At 42.2% G+C, this 14,792-nt stretch overlaps 2 protein-coding genes across 4 annotated transcripts; one reads left to right on the forward strand and one right to left on the reverse strand.

Annotated features, from left to right (window-relative positions):
- Positions 1–108: 108 nt before the first annotated feature.
- Positions 109–5,974, reverse strand: mtfr1 (mitochondrial fission regulator 1). The gene is made up of 8 exons (XM_046370634.1): positions 5,870–5,974; positions 4,857–4,965; positions 4,468–4,566; positions 3,574–3,707; positions 2,424–2,659; positions 2,042–2,297; positions 1,706–1,886; positions 109–1,538 (listed from the first exon to the last, which is right to left on the reverse strand). The coding sequence occupies exons 2-8, from the start codon at positions 4,890–4,892 to the stop codon at positions 1,491–1,493; spliced, it is 990 nt and encodes a 329-aa protein (XP_046226590.1). The 5' UTR covers positions 4,893–4,965; positions 5,870–5,974; the 3' UTR covers positions 109–1,490.
- armc1 (armadillo repeat containing 1) lies at positions 5,500–14,393 on the forward strand. Of its 3 annotated transcripts, XM_046370636.1 has the most exons (8): positions 5,500–5,650; positions 5,910–6,047; positions 7,131–7,339; positions 8,017–8,108; positions 9,944–10,136; positions 10,713–10,829; positions 11,445–11,519; positions 12,151–14,393. In XM_046370636.1, exons 3-8 carry the CDS (start codon positions 7,178–7,180, stop codon positions 12,340–12,342), a joined length of 831 nt encoding a protein of 276 aa, XP_046226592.1. In that variant the 5' UTR covers positions 5,500–5,650; positions 5,910–6,047; positions 7,131–7,177; the 3' UTR covers positions 12,343–14,393. The 3 variants fall into 3 exon arrangements, with proteins under 3 accessions (XP_046226592.1, XP_046226593.1, XP_046226591.1); XM_046370637.1 differs by lacking the exons at positions 5,500–5,650; positions 5,910–6,047 and adding an exon at positions 6,261–6,582; XM_046370635.1 differs by lacking the exons at positions 5,500–5,650; positions 5,910–6,047 and adding an exon at positions 6,265–6,502.
- Positions 14,394–14,792: the final 399 nt, after the last annotated feature.

The following is a 14,792-nucleotide window of genomic DNA, read 5'->3' on the forward strand; positions in this document are numbered from 1 at the left end:
ACATGGTTAAAGCATGTGAATTTTAAGTCAGTGCTATGGGGAAACTCTGACCAGGCAGGTAGGTGACTTTTCATTAGGCTCAAGTCAATGGTGACAGACAAACAAGAGTCCATGAGGCAGACCATAAACTTTTATTCAGAGATTCCACAATTCAAGTTAACAATTTTTATGACAGACAACTTTTCTACAAAATCTTGGATAGTAAATTTAAATCACTCGGTTACTCCTGAAACACGCCTGTCGACCTTCTCTTTCTAAAAAGGTAATTCTGGTAAAGTTGTGTGTTCAGGCAGCAACTACATTGACACAATGACCAGAGATGGAAAACAACGTGTCATCATTCACTTTGAACAAAACACTGCTGACAAACATCGCAAGATGCCAAGAAGTCAGCGTGTTCAAACTGAAAATGTAAAGATCACTGGCACTAACCATACATAATTCCTAGCTTTGGGATGCTGATGACAGTGGGTGCCTTAAGACCATTGACTAAAACATGCTGTCAATGCACAGTTCAATTCAGTATTTCTTAAAACATGTTGAACTGTGACTCTCAAAGTTCTGGGGAAGTTGCTTTGTGATAAAAAGGCAAATCTTATCAAAAGAGGTACTGATAAAGTAACAAAACATTGCACGTGTACTGTCAATAACCTAGAAATATGAACTACCGCGAACTGTTCCAGGATCTGTTTTCCCACTAATTAACCATCATCTTATATGGAAAAGGTCACATTTGGCAGCGAAAGGCAGAATCTCACAGCGCGTTACTGGAATGTCTTTGGCTCTAAATTGGAATCACGACATAAATAATGTCAACTAAAACTGGGATACATAAATTTAAACCAGCAAAATGCACATGCAAGCACTGGCAAGACTGGCGACTGGGGCACAACTTGGCACAGGCTCAACAGATAAAAGTACAAAACGGTTTTAAAGCCCATCAGGAATTCACACAAATCTAACATAATGGGTGATTACCTGTGTTAAAATCTTAATCATCTACTTTAACCACAACATAAATAGAAGGATCCCAATCATAAATTAGTCTACAGGTCATCATACATACATAAACAATACAGCATAATATTCCACAAGTCAGAAAGTGCTCCCTTTCTTCTGTGGTACGACCAACTCTGCTATGTGCAACATGTTTAACAAAAAAAACTAATGATTGAAAAATAAAACCAATAACATTTATCAGTACTGTAGTGTTGCATAAACATACGCTCACGCCTCTGACACTAAACTCAAATATAGGCTACTCAACACAAAAAACAAACAAGACATTGAGTTAGACAAAAGGAAAACCACGTCTGAAAAACAGAAAGCTCATATTATAAGTTATAAAAGTGCAAAAACAGATGGTCAAGAAGATCATCGGATGCAACACTATAAGAATCCCTTGTCCTTCCACAGAAACAGCTGGTGCTGAAAAGTTGATAAGGCGCTTTACAGTGTCCATGGTACACCTGGAGGTCCTAATCACCTGTTCAGATCAACTTCCTTCTTCCAGTTTGTTTCAACATGTGCTGCCCAAACTGTAAAAAGAGACAGAAGGCAGAATAATTACACGGGATCAGTCAGACGACAAAAGAACATAAGCACATCATTTTCACAGTTGGTCCACTGACGTTTAATTTCCGACAGAATCTGTGGTAATGACTCCTTGTTTTCTATAACAGCTGTGAACAGTGTAACATCTCACCAAAGGGGCTTCGGTTTGAGGTTTAACGTCTCGCACGGGAAGTTTGAAATCCTCCTTGTCTTCTTGTTCGCTGTCGTGCCGATAACGGTGGGCAAACTTGCGCTTCAGGGCCTCAGCGATGAGGGCAGCAGCATCCACCGGATCGTTGGACTTCGCTTTGGTGTCATCTTCCACTGTACGACTACGTAACAGACAGTGAAGAAGAGCAATTAAAAATTCAAAACCACCACTGTTATCCGAGATGAACATCTCATAACTTCCAAAAAAGTATTAAGTCTTCACATTTGATCATTTCCAAATGTTTCTGCATGTATTTTCATTAAAGTAGAGGCCTACCTTTTAACTGATCGCAGCTTGACTTTGTTCATGTCTTTAAGGACGTCAAGCATGCTGGGGATTTCCACTGGCTTTGAATCTAAAACCGTCTGGCTGTCTGTATTCTTTGCTCTGCGCTCCTTTATCAACTCAATGGCAGAAAATGTCCGCTGGAGATTTGGGGGTGGCGGTAGTGGAGGAGGAGGAGGTGGTGGGGGAGGGGGAGGCAGGGAGCCACAGGGTGGAGGGGGAGGTGGAGGTGCTCCTGTGGTTGCAGCTGAGGTGAAACAAAGGGTAGAAAAATTGTAGTTGCTTATGTGGAGTTCTGCTGCCATCTAGAGGAAAATGTATGTAACTACAGTGGGGAAAAAGCTAACAATTCAGTGTGTGCTGCGTGAGGTACCTGGCTGTGCACTCTTTTCCTGAGCCAGTACGATTTGTGCTATTTGAGCTCTGAGTTTGGCAAGTTCTGTCTCCAGTGCGCTGATCTTCTGGATGGCCTCGTCGTTGGCGACAGTCGGCCCCTGGGGGTCCCGAGTCCCATCATGCAGGCTTGGTAGTGACCTCTGGCGGGTTAAGGGTTTTCTCTGAGGGTGAGGCTGCTGGACTCGAAACACAAGTCCTGGTGAGATCCCTGACCTGTTTCAGTGGGGCAGAATGATCTTTTACTACTCACAGGAAGAGGCAAATTCACTCACATACTAAACTGCAATTATCTGAAACACTGGTTCACAGCTTTTCTGCAGGTGGCCAGCACCCCCTAATCCAAACCAGGTCTCATACTGGCCCTAATCAAATAAAAGGTAGGCTGTCTCACCTTATTATTAATGTTGACTATGATTCTGTATGATATCATTAAAAACATGTCACTGAATGCCAAATAACAGATTTAACTGAACAGCTGGAATATCATCATCATTAGGTACCCTGGGGGTGTGTAAAAAACAGAAATTTGACATTAAAACTTTAATTTAACACAGATTATTGACCACAGACAGCAGCTGATTGGAAATGCCCAACAAGAAGCATTCTTTTTATTTTGACACACTGCATTGGTGAAAACAGGATTCAGCTCATCTCGTCATGAATCTTTGGTGTAAACTCCATCCATCCATCGATTTTCTATACCGCTTATCCGTCAGGGTCGCGGGGGCATGGAGTCTATAACAGCCAACTACGGGTGAGAGGTGGAGTACACAGTCCAGGACTGGCCGCCAGTCAATTGCAGGGCTGACACACACAAAGACAGACAACCACACACTCCCACACTCACACCTACTGTAGGGGCAATGCAGAGCAGCCAATTAACCTAATGTGCATGTTTTTGGTATTGTGGGATTAAGCCGGAGTACCCGGAGAAAACCCATGCAGGCACAGGGAGAACATGCAAACTCCACAGGGCCCAGACCGGGATTCGAACCTGCCACAACAACATCTGAACTCTGCACTTTGAAAATAATACCTCCAGCGCTCCCTGACATTCTGGATGTCCCCTGGGGGGGGGGGGGTTACTCTATGAGATGTTAGCTGACAGATCACTATCCCGCTCTCACCTGGGTCTGCCGAAGTAGTCTTCGTCATCCTCATCATCCCTGTCAATCCAGCCGATATCAGCCAGAGAGGCCACCAAACCGTTCTGCCTTCTGGCGCCAATCAGGACACCAGCGTCCTCAGTGTATGGATAAAGCTATTATAGAGGGAACAGCCATGTTAAACATGTAGAGAGAAAACTCAGGAAAACATTCCAGGAAAAAACACACCCTCAGGACACATTAAAACACTGCATTCAAACAACCAATAAAAGGAAGTAAAAATGAGGGGAAAATGGGGTCAGTTCAAAGGGAGGAAGTGAGGAGGGGGGTCTATACACTGTTAATGAGAGGTTCAGGTAGCTCAGTAGGTCTTTAATCAACTCAAGGTTGTTGAACGTTGCTGAACAAACTGACCTAAAGCAGACATACTGCATTCCTCATAGCTAGGGAGGGTGGCTGGAGACACAAGAAAAGAAGAAAAGAGAAAGCACAGTGTTGAAGGAGACAGAAAAGTGAAGAAGAGCAATTCAGTTTTCAAAATTACATATCACTGAATTAAAATATCCCAAAGGCTGATTTGTTAAGCGTTTAAAAACTTCAGAACACACAGTCAGTACTCTGACGATAAGAAAATATCTTCATTATAATGACTTCATCCACTCTGTTTATGGTTCATAAATGTAAACAGTCAGACAAGCAAAGGTAAACAAATGTTGAAGAGGGTGTGTGATTTGTGTGTGAACAGCCGCGAGAGACAGGCAGAAGGACAGAAGAGACAGCACTATACTAACTGTGACAACTTAAAAATCTCACTAAATAACAAGAAGGACAACATGCTGTTATCTTAAAATATAAGATATACATGCTACATTTTTAAAAACTATAAAAACTGTGATCCTGGTAACCTTTCCTTACCTGAAAATGAACCCTGGGACAGGGTTTAAGAGGAAGACTAGTAGCTATTCTCCTCACAATACTTCTCGAGGAACCATAGGGTTTTGCTGAACCAAAAGCCTGCAATGCAAAAGACCAAACACATAATTTACATCACAACGGAAAGAAAAAAATTACATGCCAAATACTGTCAATTACAGTTAAATTATTATTCATCTCAGTGCAGTCTACCCAAGCTGCATTCGAGTGGAAACACCAGCAGATTTTACTTATTCATGGATAATACTTTTAACTGAAAATCTTTAACAGTGGGCTTTCAGAGGAGAGACAAAGGTACAATAAAAACGCATGGAAATAACAGGTTTAGCAGACACTTCTTTTGTCCAATATCAACACAGGCATCCACATACCAGGTCCATTTCGATCCGTGCATGGTCTTTACTCATTTCTGCAAATATGTTTTACAAGGGCAGACGGACACGTGTTCCAACATCAAGGCAATCATCACCAAATATTCATCTAGAAGAAACACAAGAATGAGAAATTCAATTTGAATCACAAATCTAAAAGCCAACAATGATTTCCTGATGAACTTTAAACCTCTACAATCTATTCCCTTGTTAAGATGCTCTAGCACATTAATACTGAATAGTATTTATTACATACTATAAATCCTCCATCAGCCTGCCAATGCTAACATTAAAAAGCAATATACAGCAGGTACCTGCCCACCACTCGTATAATCATTGTTGCCTGTAAGGAATAAGAATATCTCCACACATTTTAGTGGCAACAAAGTACATAAAAGTTATGATATTTACGAGAAAATCGTAAATTGCTAAATTATCACAGAGAGATGTGGCTTACTAGTTATCCAGTTATGAATTATCTAATTATAGTTACCTAGTTGCCATTACAATTAGCGTTGTTTGTTTTGCGAATTAAAGCGTGACTTGGCTGCTGTCAAACTGCAATTGATCACTGCGATCAATAAAGTTCTGTGTATTTGATTGTCTACGTTACGTTAAAGCAGTAACGTTACGACAATCGTGAGGCAATGTTTTCAAGCTAACAATTACTCAACTGCTGCTTGTTGGTTTTGAGAGTACAGACCTTAAACAAAGACACGAAATGCGCGTGAAAGCGAGTCAGCAACAGTTCAATGACAGATGTTAGACGGTGCCATGCTTGTGACAAGCTAACGGTAAGCACAACTAAGCTAACTAAATAAATCCTACTTTACCGGGCAGAACAGCTAACTGATGCTAATAACGAGAGCGGCTAACTACAACCAACTTTAACCGCAGACCAATATGTTGGGATATGTCGAAAACAAGCGCGATTCGAGTTACTCCTAACATGTCTCCGAAGGTTCGCAAACATATCAGAAGATCGGTTATGTATGAATTTGAAACAAACTTACCGAGACTAACGCTGGTTTACAACCTTCCAATTTTTTCCAGACTGTCAAGCGACGGGAGTCTACTTCAAGAGGTACATGAGGAGGTGGCTAATGTTGGAAGACTCATGGAATATACTTGGAGCCAATTGGATTACACGGATTACAATCGATAGGTTGTGACTATGGAACGTTACTATTGGTTAGTTAGATTGATTGATAGATAAAATCACCAATGATATTGAAGATTAAACAAAATATTCTTTGTGATTGGGTTTTATACCAGTCAATCAAATAAATCTGGCCAATCATATGTCAGAAATTGTATGTATGTTCGTTATACTTTCCTACATTTCCCGAACGGGCTGTGCCTGAACCAACTGTTAGGATCTTTATGGAAAATAGGGATGTCCTGAGAAACAAAACAGCTGTACCCATTGACGTGCAGCAAAACCCAAACACTAAGCACAGCTGCTAGCCAAAGAAGCATAGTAAAGAAAGAGGCGCAGGCCTAGCGTTAGAGAAATTATTTTGTTACATTTGTTTTTAAGGAGGCCTCGGAACTTAGACGAGTTTTGTTTGGTTCTTGCTTTTGCGTCTGTTGTAGGTGAAGTCAGCTGGGCTTGTCTCATGATATTACTGAAAACTGTCCAAAAGGTATGCTATAATGGTCAAGTAACGCTAGCTAGCCTAGCTTAGCTGCACAATCGTCTCTGTACCACAGGGCGTAATTTGAGGTGAGGTTGAGGGTCGTAGAAAGTGTGTTTGGCAAAAAACAAGTATTGTGTTTTGGTTTACGAGAATTACTTGATTCTCTTGGCAGCAAATCGTGTTATTAAATAGAATATTTTTGAAGTTATCCTTGCAAAGCTTGTCGAGGTATTTGTTCTTTCACGTCACGTAAAGTACACTAAACCCGCATGAGTAAAACAAGTAGGTTGACTTTACCAATCAGCACATTTCAGGTTTTTGCTGACGTAAATATCCAGGAACTATCAGTAAAACGTGGTCTACGGCAATGGGATATTTGTGAAAGTTTAATAGTCCATGTCGAAACTATTTTGTAAGGTGTTATTATACACAAAGTTAGTAAAAACTGCAAAAGTAGCTTTTAAGATTTATTGTTTTATGCATGAAACGGAGGTCATGAAAAAGATAAGCAACTTGTCATCTTGGACTCTAAAAATACTCAAAACATTTTTACCAGTTTTCGTATTTTTTGTACTTCAGACAATTAATCATCAATATCTACACGTTAATTGACAAGGTCTTATCCTTTCATTAGTGCGCAGAGGTTGTTTTGATGTGCGAGAGGTCAAGGCAGGAGGCACCATGAGTGCGGAGATGGATGCTCTGACTGTGGTGAACCAGCTGCGAGATCTTGCTGCAGACCCCCTCAACCGAAGAGCCATCGTAGAGGACCAAGGCTGTCTGCCAGGTCTCATCCTTTTTTTGGATCACCCCAACCCACAGGTCGTCTACTCCGCACTATTGGTGAGCAGCAGCGACCCCCCCTTCATTTTCTCAATGTGTTCATATATTCGACTCTTAATACAGCAGATACTTCCTATAAAGTTTGACTTGACAGGGCTGATTATTCAGTGCCAACATGGAAACAGAGGAAATAATTATTCTAGTGGAAATGTATACAGCTGCTCTGTAGGTGAAATTGGTTGTGGTTGAAAAGCCAATAAAGTTTCCTCCTTGTTCTTTAATTTACACATCATATCTTGTCCCCCCCCTGCTGTCCAGCAATGTCAGAGCAGGTTTCAGTGACGATCTAAAGGCCATTTTTCCCTCCGCTGTGTCCCAGTCACCATCACAGTCTGACATGTGGTGGCATTTAAACAGCTACATATAAAAACACTGTACAGTGGTGACATCTGCTGTCTATTTTGTGATGTAAACACAATATGAAATGGCAGCCTCTTCGCTCCTTTTGTACAGTTCGTGACTTGTATTGTGAGTAAACATTTAAGTGTCTTTATGTAACAGTTGCTCCTCGACGGTGAGCCGTGGAGCGTAAACACGGGGTCGATGCATGTGTATTTATTTTGGTTATGTAATGTTTTACCATTGCACATGCTCGCCCATTTTAAAAGCACTCTCTCTATCACAAAGGCTGTCGGCTTTCAGCGCTGGAAAGATAACAGTTGCCCTTGTCCTTGCAGGCCGTGCGCTACCTGGCAGAATGTCGAGCCAACAGGGAGAAGATGAAGGGCGAGCTGGGCATGATGCTGAGTTTGCAGAATGTCATGCAGAAGCAAGTCCCTGTCATCACACACACACACACACACACACACTGTGCACTTTCCTTATGTAAAACCTTAACGTAGGATTCCTTTTGTTTTGTTCGAACAATGTGTGCCAGTCTGCAGATTTTCTTGGCAGGTTGATGTCCTTCCATTCGCCATGTCAGGGTGAATGTGATTAAAGTTGAATTAGAGTAGGGTGGTAAACAGTTAAATTGCTGTTTCTGCATGTCACAGGCTGTATTTTAATGCGTCTTGCCACATTACTTCATTTTTTTGATGAGCCCAGTATGCATTTTTTTTAATTAATTTATTTTTTTTACTGATATGAGATTATGTTTGCTCTTGTTTTGTTGTGCAGCTGTGGAGCGGTTTATTTTTTGTGAAGGTGGCTCATTTTGCACACATGTTGTATTTTAAGCAATTTTCTTTGTTGATTGTTTTTGATCCTTTGTCATTTGTAGGATTTTTTTTTTTTTTTTAGATGCGATGCAATCAGTTTATTTCACCATTTATTAAACATAGTCTGGTCACCCATATAGTGTCGTAGGCTTGTCTGGTTTGAGGAGGTGTTGTGCTCCAGATAGCTGGTCTTACACGAGGGTTTGTGGCAGCTTTGCTAAGTGACCGCTGTTTATCATTAGCACCCTGATAGGAATAGACCTGTGTTCAAGTGGCCGGCTGTAGCTTGTATGAATTTTTTCGCCCCACCGCCCTTCTCTTCCTGTGGCAAAGCTCTTGTTTGCCCAGGAGTGAGCCAGTCACTTCAGCTAGTCAGGGGTGGCATCAAGAGGAGCCCTGCAGTCACCGCAGCAGCTTTCCCTGCTCGCAGTCCAGTCGATGTGACTTTGGGCTGAGGTCGATCATAGCTGGAGAGAGTGGGAACACATGTCTGAGGGGGGAAGCGTCCAATATAGTTGCGCCAAACAGGTGTGAACTGAACTCAGCACACTAAACTGAAACTCAAGACAATGTTGACTCTTATTTGACGCATGAAACTAATGAGTGGATAAATAAATAAACTGAATGAGTGTTTGGCTTGCCGAAAGTCAGACAGGCTTCCATAGAGCCGGAGCAGGAACAGCGTCAGGGAACACCAGGCTCCCAGAGGGCAGCCACGGCAGACAGCTGATGTCGTATGTGGTTACTATAGAAGGAGTGATGACTTGGTGGCATGTGAAGCAGTATAGCCTGCAGGGGGATCTCAGGATCCATCACAGAATATCAGAAACTGCAACTGAACTCATGTGGCTTTTTCATGAAATGCTGCTGCCCACTAAAATCTAATGCTCATTTATGCAGCTCTGGATTTTTTTTTTTTAATTAATAATTTTTTTTTTTTGCTAAAAGGGCAGTAAAAACATGACTGAAGTGCAAAATAGGCTTAGTTCGCACTAACTTGACAGTCATGTAATGGGTTGTATTTCGACACTAAATGGCTGTACAAACAGTATTGCGATAAACAGACCCAGAGAGTGACAGTATTTGGTAATTTATTGAATGGATGGGTGGTCACTGTGGACCCCCGTCCCAGCAGCAGAGATCTGTCTCCGTTGTCGAATTCAGGCCACATCCTCTGGAGCTAACAAAGAAGGGACCTTAATGAATTTATTTAAATTTTCAGCACGATTCACACTCTTTCTGTCCTAGAGAGGAATGCAGGCACACTGGTCATCTGTCTTTGCATGGATATTTCTGTCTTGCCTCCCAACAGTAATGTCTTGGCAGAGTAATATGGCTATTTAAAAGCGCACAAAATTAAATTGTGTTTACATGAACCACATTTGACAAATGAAGCAGCATGCGTCATTTTTTCTTTAATCATTGTCTCCCTCTCTCCCCACAGGAGCACATCACCTGGGGAGACCAAACTGCTGGCCTCTGAGATCTATGAGATTTTGCAGTCGGCAGGTAAAGAAGAGGCCGAGCAGGCCGAGGCGGCAGCTGCCTCCTGCAAGCGTAAAGCCCACTTCTTCCTGGGATCCAACAACAAGAGGGCCAAAACTGTGGTGCTGCACATCGATGGACTGGATGACCCCGTAAGTGTTCACGGAGCACATCTAACACTCAACGTGACATACTGGCACGCATTCGTCATGCTCAGACACACCAAAACCTCTGGCGATGCACAGAAATCTCATTTTGGGGCATCGTGTTTGCTGCTGTCATTATCACAGTGTTGTCAGTGCAGCTTAGCAGTGTCTGTCTGGCACAGGATGGGGGGGCGGAGGGTTCAGGTTGTAAATGTCAGCCATTGAACAGCAGGACGTTGAGATTGAACCTGAATGCTGCACTGCAGGAAGCTTGCACACGGCCAGATTACATTACAGCAGACAGACGGCCTCTGGTGGGCTGCATCGCTATCACTACAGCAGCAACACACAACACTGCGGCAGCTGGAAACCATACTCGTGTAAACTGTGTTTCTTATGTTTGTGGAAGGATTTTCTGCCCACTTTGAACCTGATTAAACTGTAGCTGATTCTGAGTCACCCACATTTCCGATCTTATACTGCATAATGTACCTTTAAGCCTCAGTCATTTCTTAACTCATGACATGTCAACCTTTTTGTTATGTTCATCTACTCATTTATCTGTTTCCTGTCTGTTGTCAGAGCCGAAGGAGCCTCTGCGAGGAGGCGTTGCTGAAGATTCGGGGAGTCATCAGCTTCACTTTCCAGATGGCTGTCAAGAGATGTGTTGTCAGGATCCGCTCCGACCTTAAAGCTGAGGTAAGTGTAAATTTAACCATCTGTCCAGTTTCAATTTATGAAATAAACACACTTACTGATTGATTACTAAACTAAATGCCTTCTCCACGTAGCTTTTCCTGTGATAGAGGAATTTTTTTTTCTGTCTTTCAGCCTTTTAACACTTTCCAACATCTGCAGGCTGGCAAACTGTAACATAGTGATGACTCGTGGTGTAAGAAAACATTGATACACATCAATTATTAATTCGTAGTTTATGTGCAAAGATTCATGGATCTTACCATTACATGTTTTACTGTCTTAATGTGTTTACCTAAAGAATCCTGTAAGCACCTCTTCTCTCACTGATACAGGAAATGTTTTTATTAATTTCCTGAGATTGCACAAAAAGTTGTGCGATGAGGTTGGAGGTTACAGAAACTGTTATAATACAAACAGAGATCCCAAAAGTAAATGTTTTGCACTCGTACGAATTATATCACCACATTCTTGCCAATACACAACCCTGCTGATCGACTGTTGATTGGTTGACAGCAATGTTTGTCATTTACATTTAAAAAGTATTGTAATCATGTTTGAACTCAAGACTGAAATGCAAGCAGTCACAAATGAAAGCAAATTTATTTCCTCTCGCAGGCGCTGGGCACAGCCATCAACTCCACCAAAGTAATGAAGGCTCAGCAGGTGGTGAAGACAGACGATGGAGCAGAGGTAAGGACAGCTGTGATATGTGAGACCTGTAAGATCTCTGCTCTTTACCTTAAATTGTTGCGTGTTTTCTCACCTACAGCGAGTCGGCTGATAGTTCAGTCTGCTGCCTGTATGTTGTGTGTATCTGTTCAGGGAGTGTGGCCGCCCTTGCCTGTGGCTGAGATTTATTCACGCTGACATGATTAGCTAGTCACATCTCTGCCTTAGCCTGTAGGCTGGTTGCTTTTTGCCAAACACATGACCAGTCCTAGCTGCACCATTTGCACCAGTTTGGTGCTCATAGCCAAACCTCAGAGAGAAAACACTAACTTTTAACAAAATAGGTTTGTTTATTTTACAACAATCTGCAAAGAATACTAGAAGTTGTTGCTTAAATAAATGAAGGAAAAGTAAAGGTTATATTATTAGTTATATACAGTGTGGCCAGCAGGGGTCAGACCTGGCTCAGTCATGTAAAAGTACTCCAGATGATGATAATATGGCTCTGGAGTTTACCTGTACATTATGTTAATCCCCCAATGTTAGCTGTTTGGACGCTTCGTTGTAAGACAAATGCAACATGTTCTCACTGCTGTTCATGTTGTCTTTGTTTTCATTAAGATAAATATTTCTCCTCTGTGTCTTTGTGCAGCTGATGGTGCCGTTCCAGGAGGACTCTGCAGTGCTGGTGGAGGAGAACACGGACATCCCGGACTACCTGCCTGAGGAGGAGAGTCCGTCCCAGGAGCAGGACAAGGCCGTCACGCGTGTAGGCTCCATCACGGACGGCATGGGCTGGATCAGCACGGCCGCCAACTTCCTGACACGCTCCTTTTACTGGTGACCACTTCCTGTGTTTCCCTCTGCGCTCCCTGTTTTCTTTTAAGCACCATCCAGCTGCAGCCTTAGCGTCTCTCAGCCTTGTCCCGGATCACTAGTCTCGACTTCCCCTTTGCAGAGCACACAGACATGGCCACGCGTGTGCAGCAAGCGCTGGACTGCCAAGTGGAACCTGCAATAACTTAAACTTGTGTATATATACTGAGCTACAAATCCCACTACTGGCTGTGTGTGCACAACTATATAGTAGCTGCATATGCATCTCACAAGGCGTAGACAGAGGACTTTAAATCAGCCGAAACCAAATAACATTCTGGAAACGTGAATCGCGTTGACGGAGTGGCAGGCGTATTTAATTGTCCTGAGGCTGACTGTGAATATGTAGAAAATTGGGAGTTTCCTTTTTTGTGCATGATTTTTGGTTGCTTTCCTCCTGATGTCTATTCTCAATGATTGTCCTTTTACTATATATATTTCATGTTTCATCCTTTAATTTTCTAATTAAGATGTTTCTTTTCTCCTTTTTCTTTTATTAGCATGCATGTGCCAATCTTGCCTGATGCCTAGATCTGTGATTGTGTGTGTGCCTTTTTGACATTTTAATTTAATGTTATTTTGTCATTATTCATTCAGATGTTTTGAGAGGTCCGAGCATGTCAGAGTTAACGTTTTGCCTTTTAGCTAGCGGAGGTACGTCGTGTCAGTAGACACCAGCAAGAGGCCGCGGCTCATTCAGCCACCGGCTCATTTGACTGTTGCATACTGCAAGAAGTGATTAGTTACTTGGGTGAGTGATGTTAGCAGCCCTCACACAAATCAGGACTGCTCTGGTTATGCCACAATGCAGGAACAAACAAAACCCGAGTTCCGCAGTGGCCGTTGAAATGACCGACAGCTCCTTGTGTTATTTGCACAGACTTTAGGCTACCTCTGCTTTCAGCCTTCTATCTCACATTAGCATTAAAGTCTTCTGTAGTTTTAGTAAGATGAGCATGCAGAAGACAAACACGTTACGCTGCCTGCTTGTCAAGTACTTCCCCTGTGTTACCTGGACTCCAGAGTCCCACATACATTTTACAGTATTGTAGCTCCCGCCTGTTCAGTTCAGTTTTCGGTTTAGCCAGCAGTGTCCTTAAAGCAAAGATCATGTTGGTGCACACTCACTCACACATGCAGAGGATTCAACTAATGCTGCCATATGAGCAGCAATGGTATACTGGAACACGGATGTGGTTATGTATATTTTGTAAATGGTGCCTGATTCCCTAAAATGTCAGATCTCACATGTGAAGGATTTTTTTTCCTAATAACAATTTTCATTTTTAATATCAGAAAACAGGATGAGAGGACGTAGCAGCTAATGCTAACGCTCTTAGTGAGTTTGCTCCTTGACTTACAACCCCATGACTCAAACCAGGTTTCTTTATAGTCTCCTCTGACTTGTCTGAGTGTCATTAGGAATTATTATATACAGTGCTGACTGAGCGACTTATATTGTTCTGATGGTGGGGAGACGTCACAGTTGGTTGAGGTCAAACAGATAGAGGGATGGCACAGAATGATCTCAAGCTGAATTGATGGTGGCTCTTTTATGGAAAAGCAATAATATTTTTTGCATTAAATGTGATTATTGATCTCCACCATCCTTCAAAGTAATGTTTTTGAATAAAAGGTGTTAGTCACAAGTTACGATCATCATCAGTATTAAAATTTCTTCCTTATTTGTCCTTTTTGCACAGATCTAATCTTAAATTGCGTCATGTAATTTAAGTTTTGTTATTTGGTGTCTCGGCTCATTTTGCAAAGAACTACTTGAACTTTGTTTCTTAGAGGACTGTCCTTATGTGTTGATAAACATGTAAAATTCCCTTAACTGTTAGATTAAACACGTGAACGGTTGACAAATAAATAAATAAATAAATCACATAAACTCAGAAATGTAACTTCATGCGTACAGACTTCATGTGTCTGTCATCAAATGTAAGACAATGTAATCCAGATCTTAAAACTGTAGATTCTCATACACTGCAAATGATGATAAACTTTAAATCAAAATTTGTCTGGTGCTTCTTTTTTTAAAAATTATTATTATTTTTAGCTGAATTTTTATGGCTGGTTGTACTGAATGGGATAAGATGGTTTCAACCTAAACTTCATGGCATGTGCAGTGGACACACCAGTGCAACCATTCGCAGCAGACAGAGAGAGAGGAGGGAAATTCAGTTTTCTTTGCTGGTGCATGAGCGAGGTGCCTGAGGGCAATCCAGTGACCTGCCCACCACCTCCCCCAGTCTTGATGCTGGTAGGCAGGCAGAGGCAGCAGCCAGCCCCAGCTGGAGGCCCTGGAGCTGCTGCTGCTGCTGTTGCTGCTGCGCCTCCAATGAAACGATGCGCCAAGCTGGAGGGGAGGCCTTCACAGCCCCACTGTATCATTTAGATGGAGGTTGACTGGAG

The sequence above is a fragment of the Scatophagus argus genome, chromosome 18 (genome assembly GCF_020382885.2).
Source record: "Scatophagus argus isolate fScaArg1 chromosome 18, fScaArg1.pri, whole genome shotgun sequence".
Taxonomy (NCBI): Eukaryota; Metazoa; Chordata; class Actinopteri; family Scatophagidae; genus Scatophagus; species Scatophagus argus.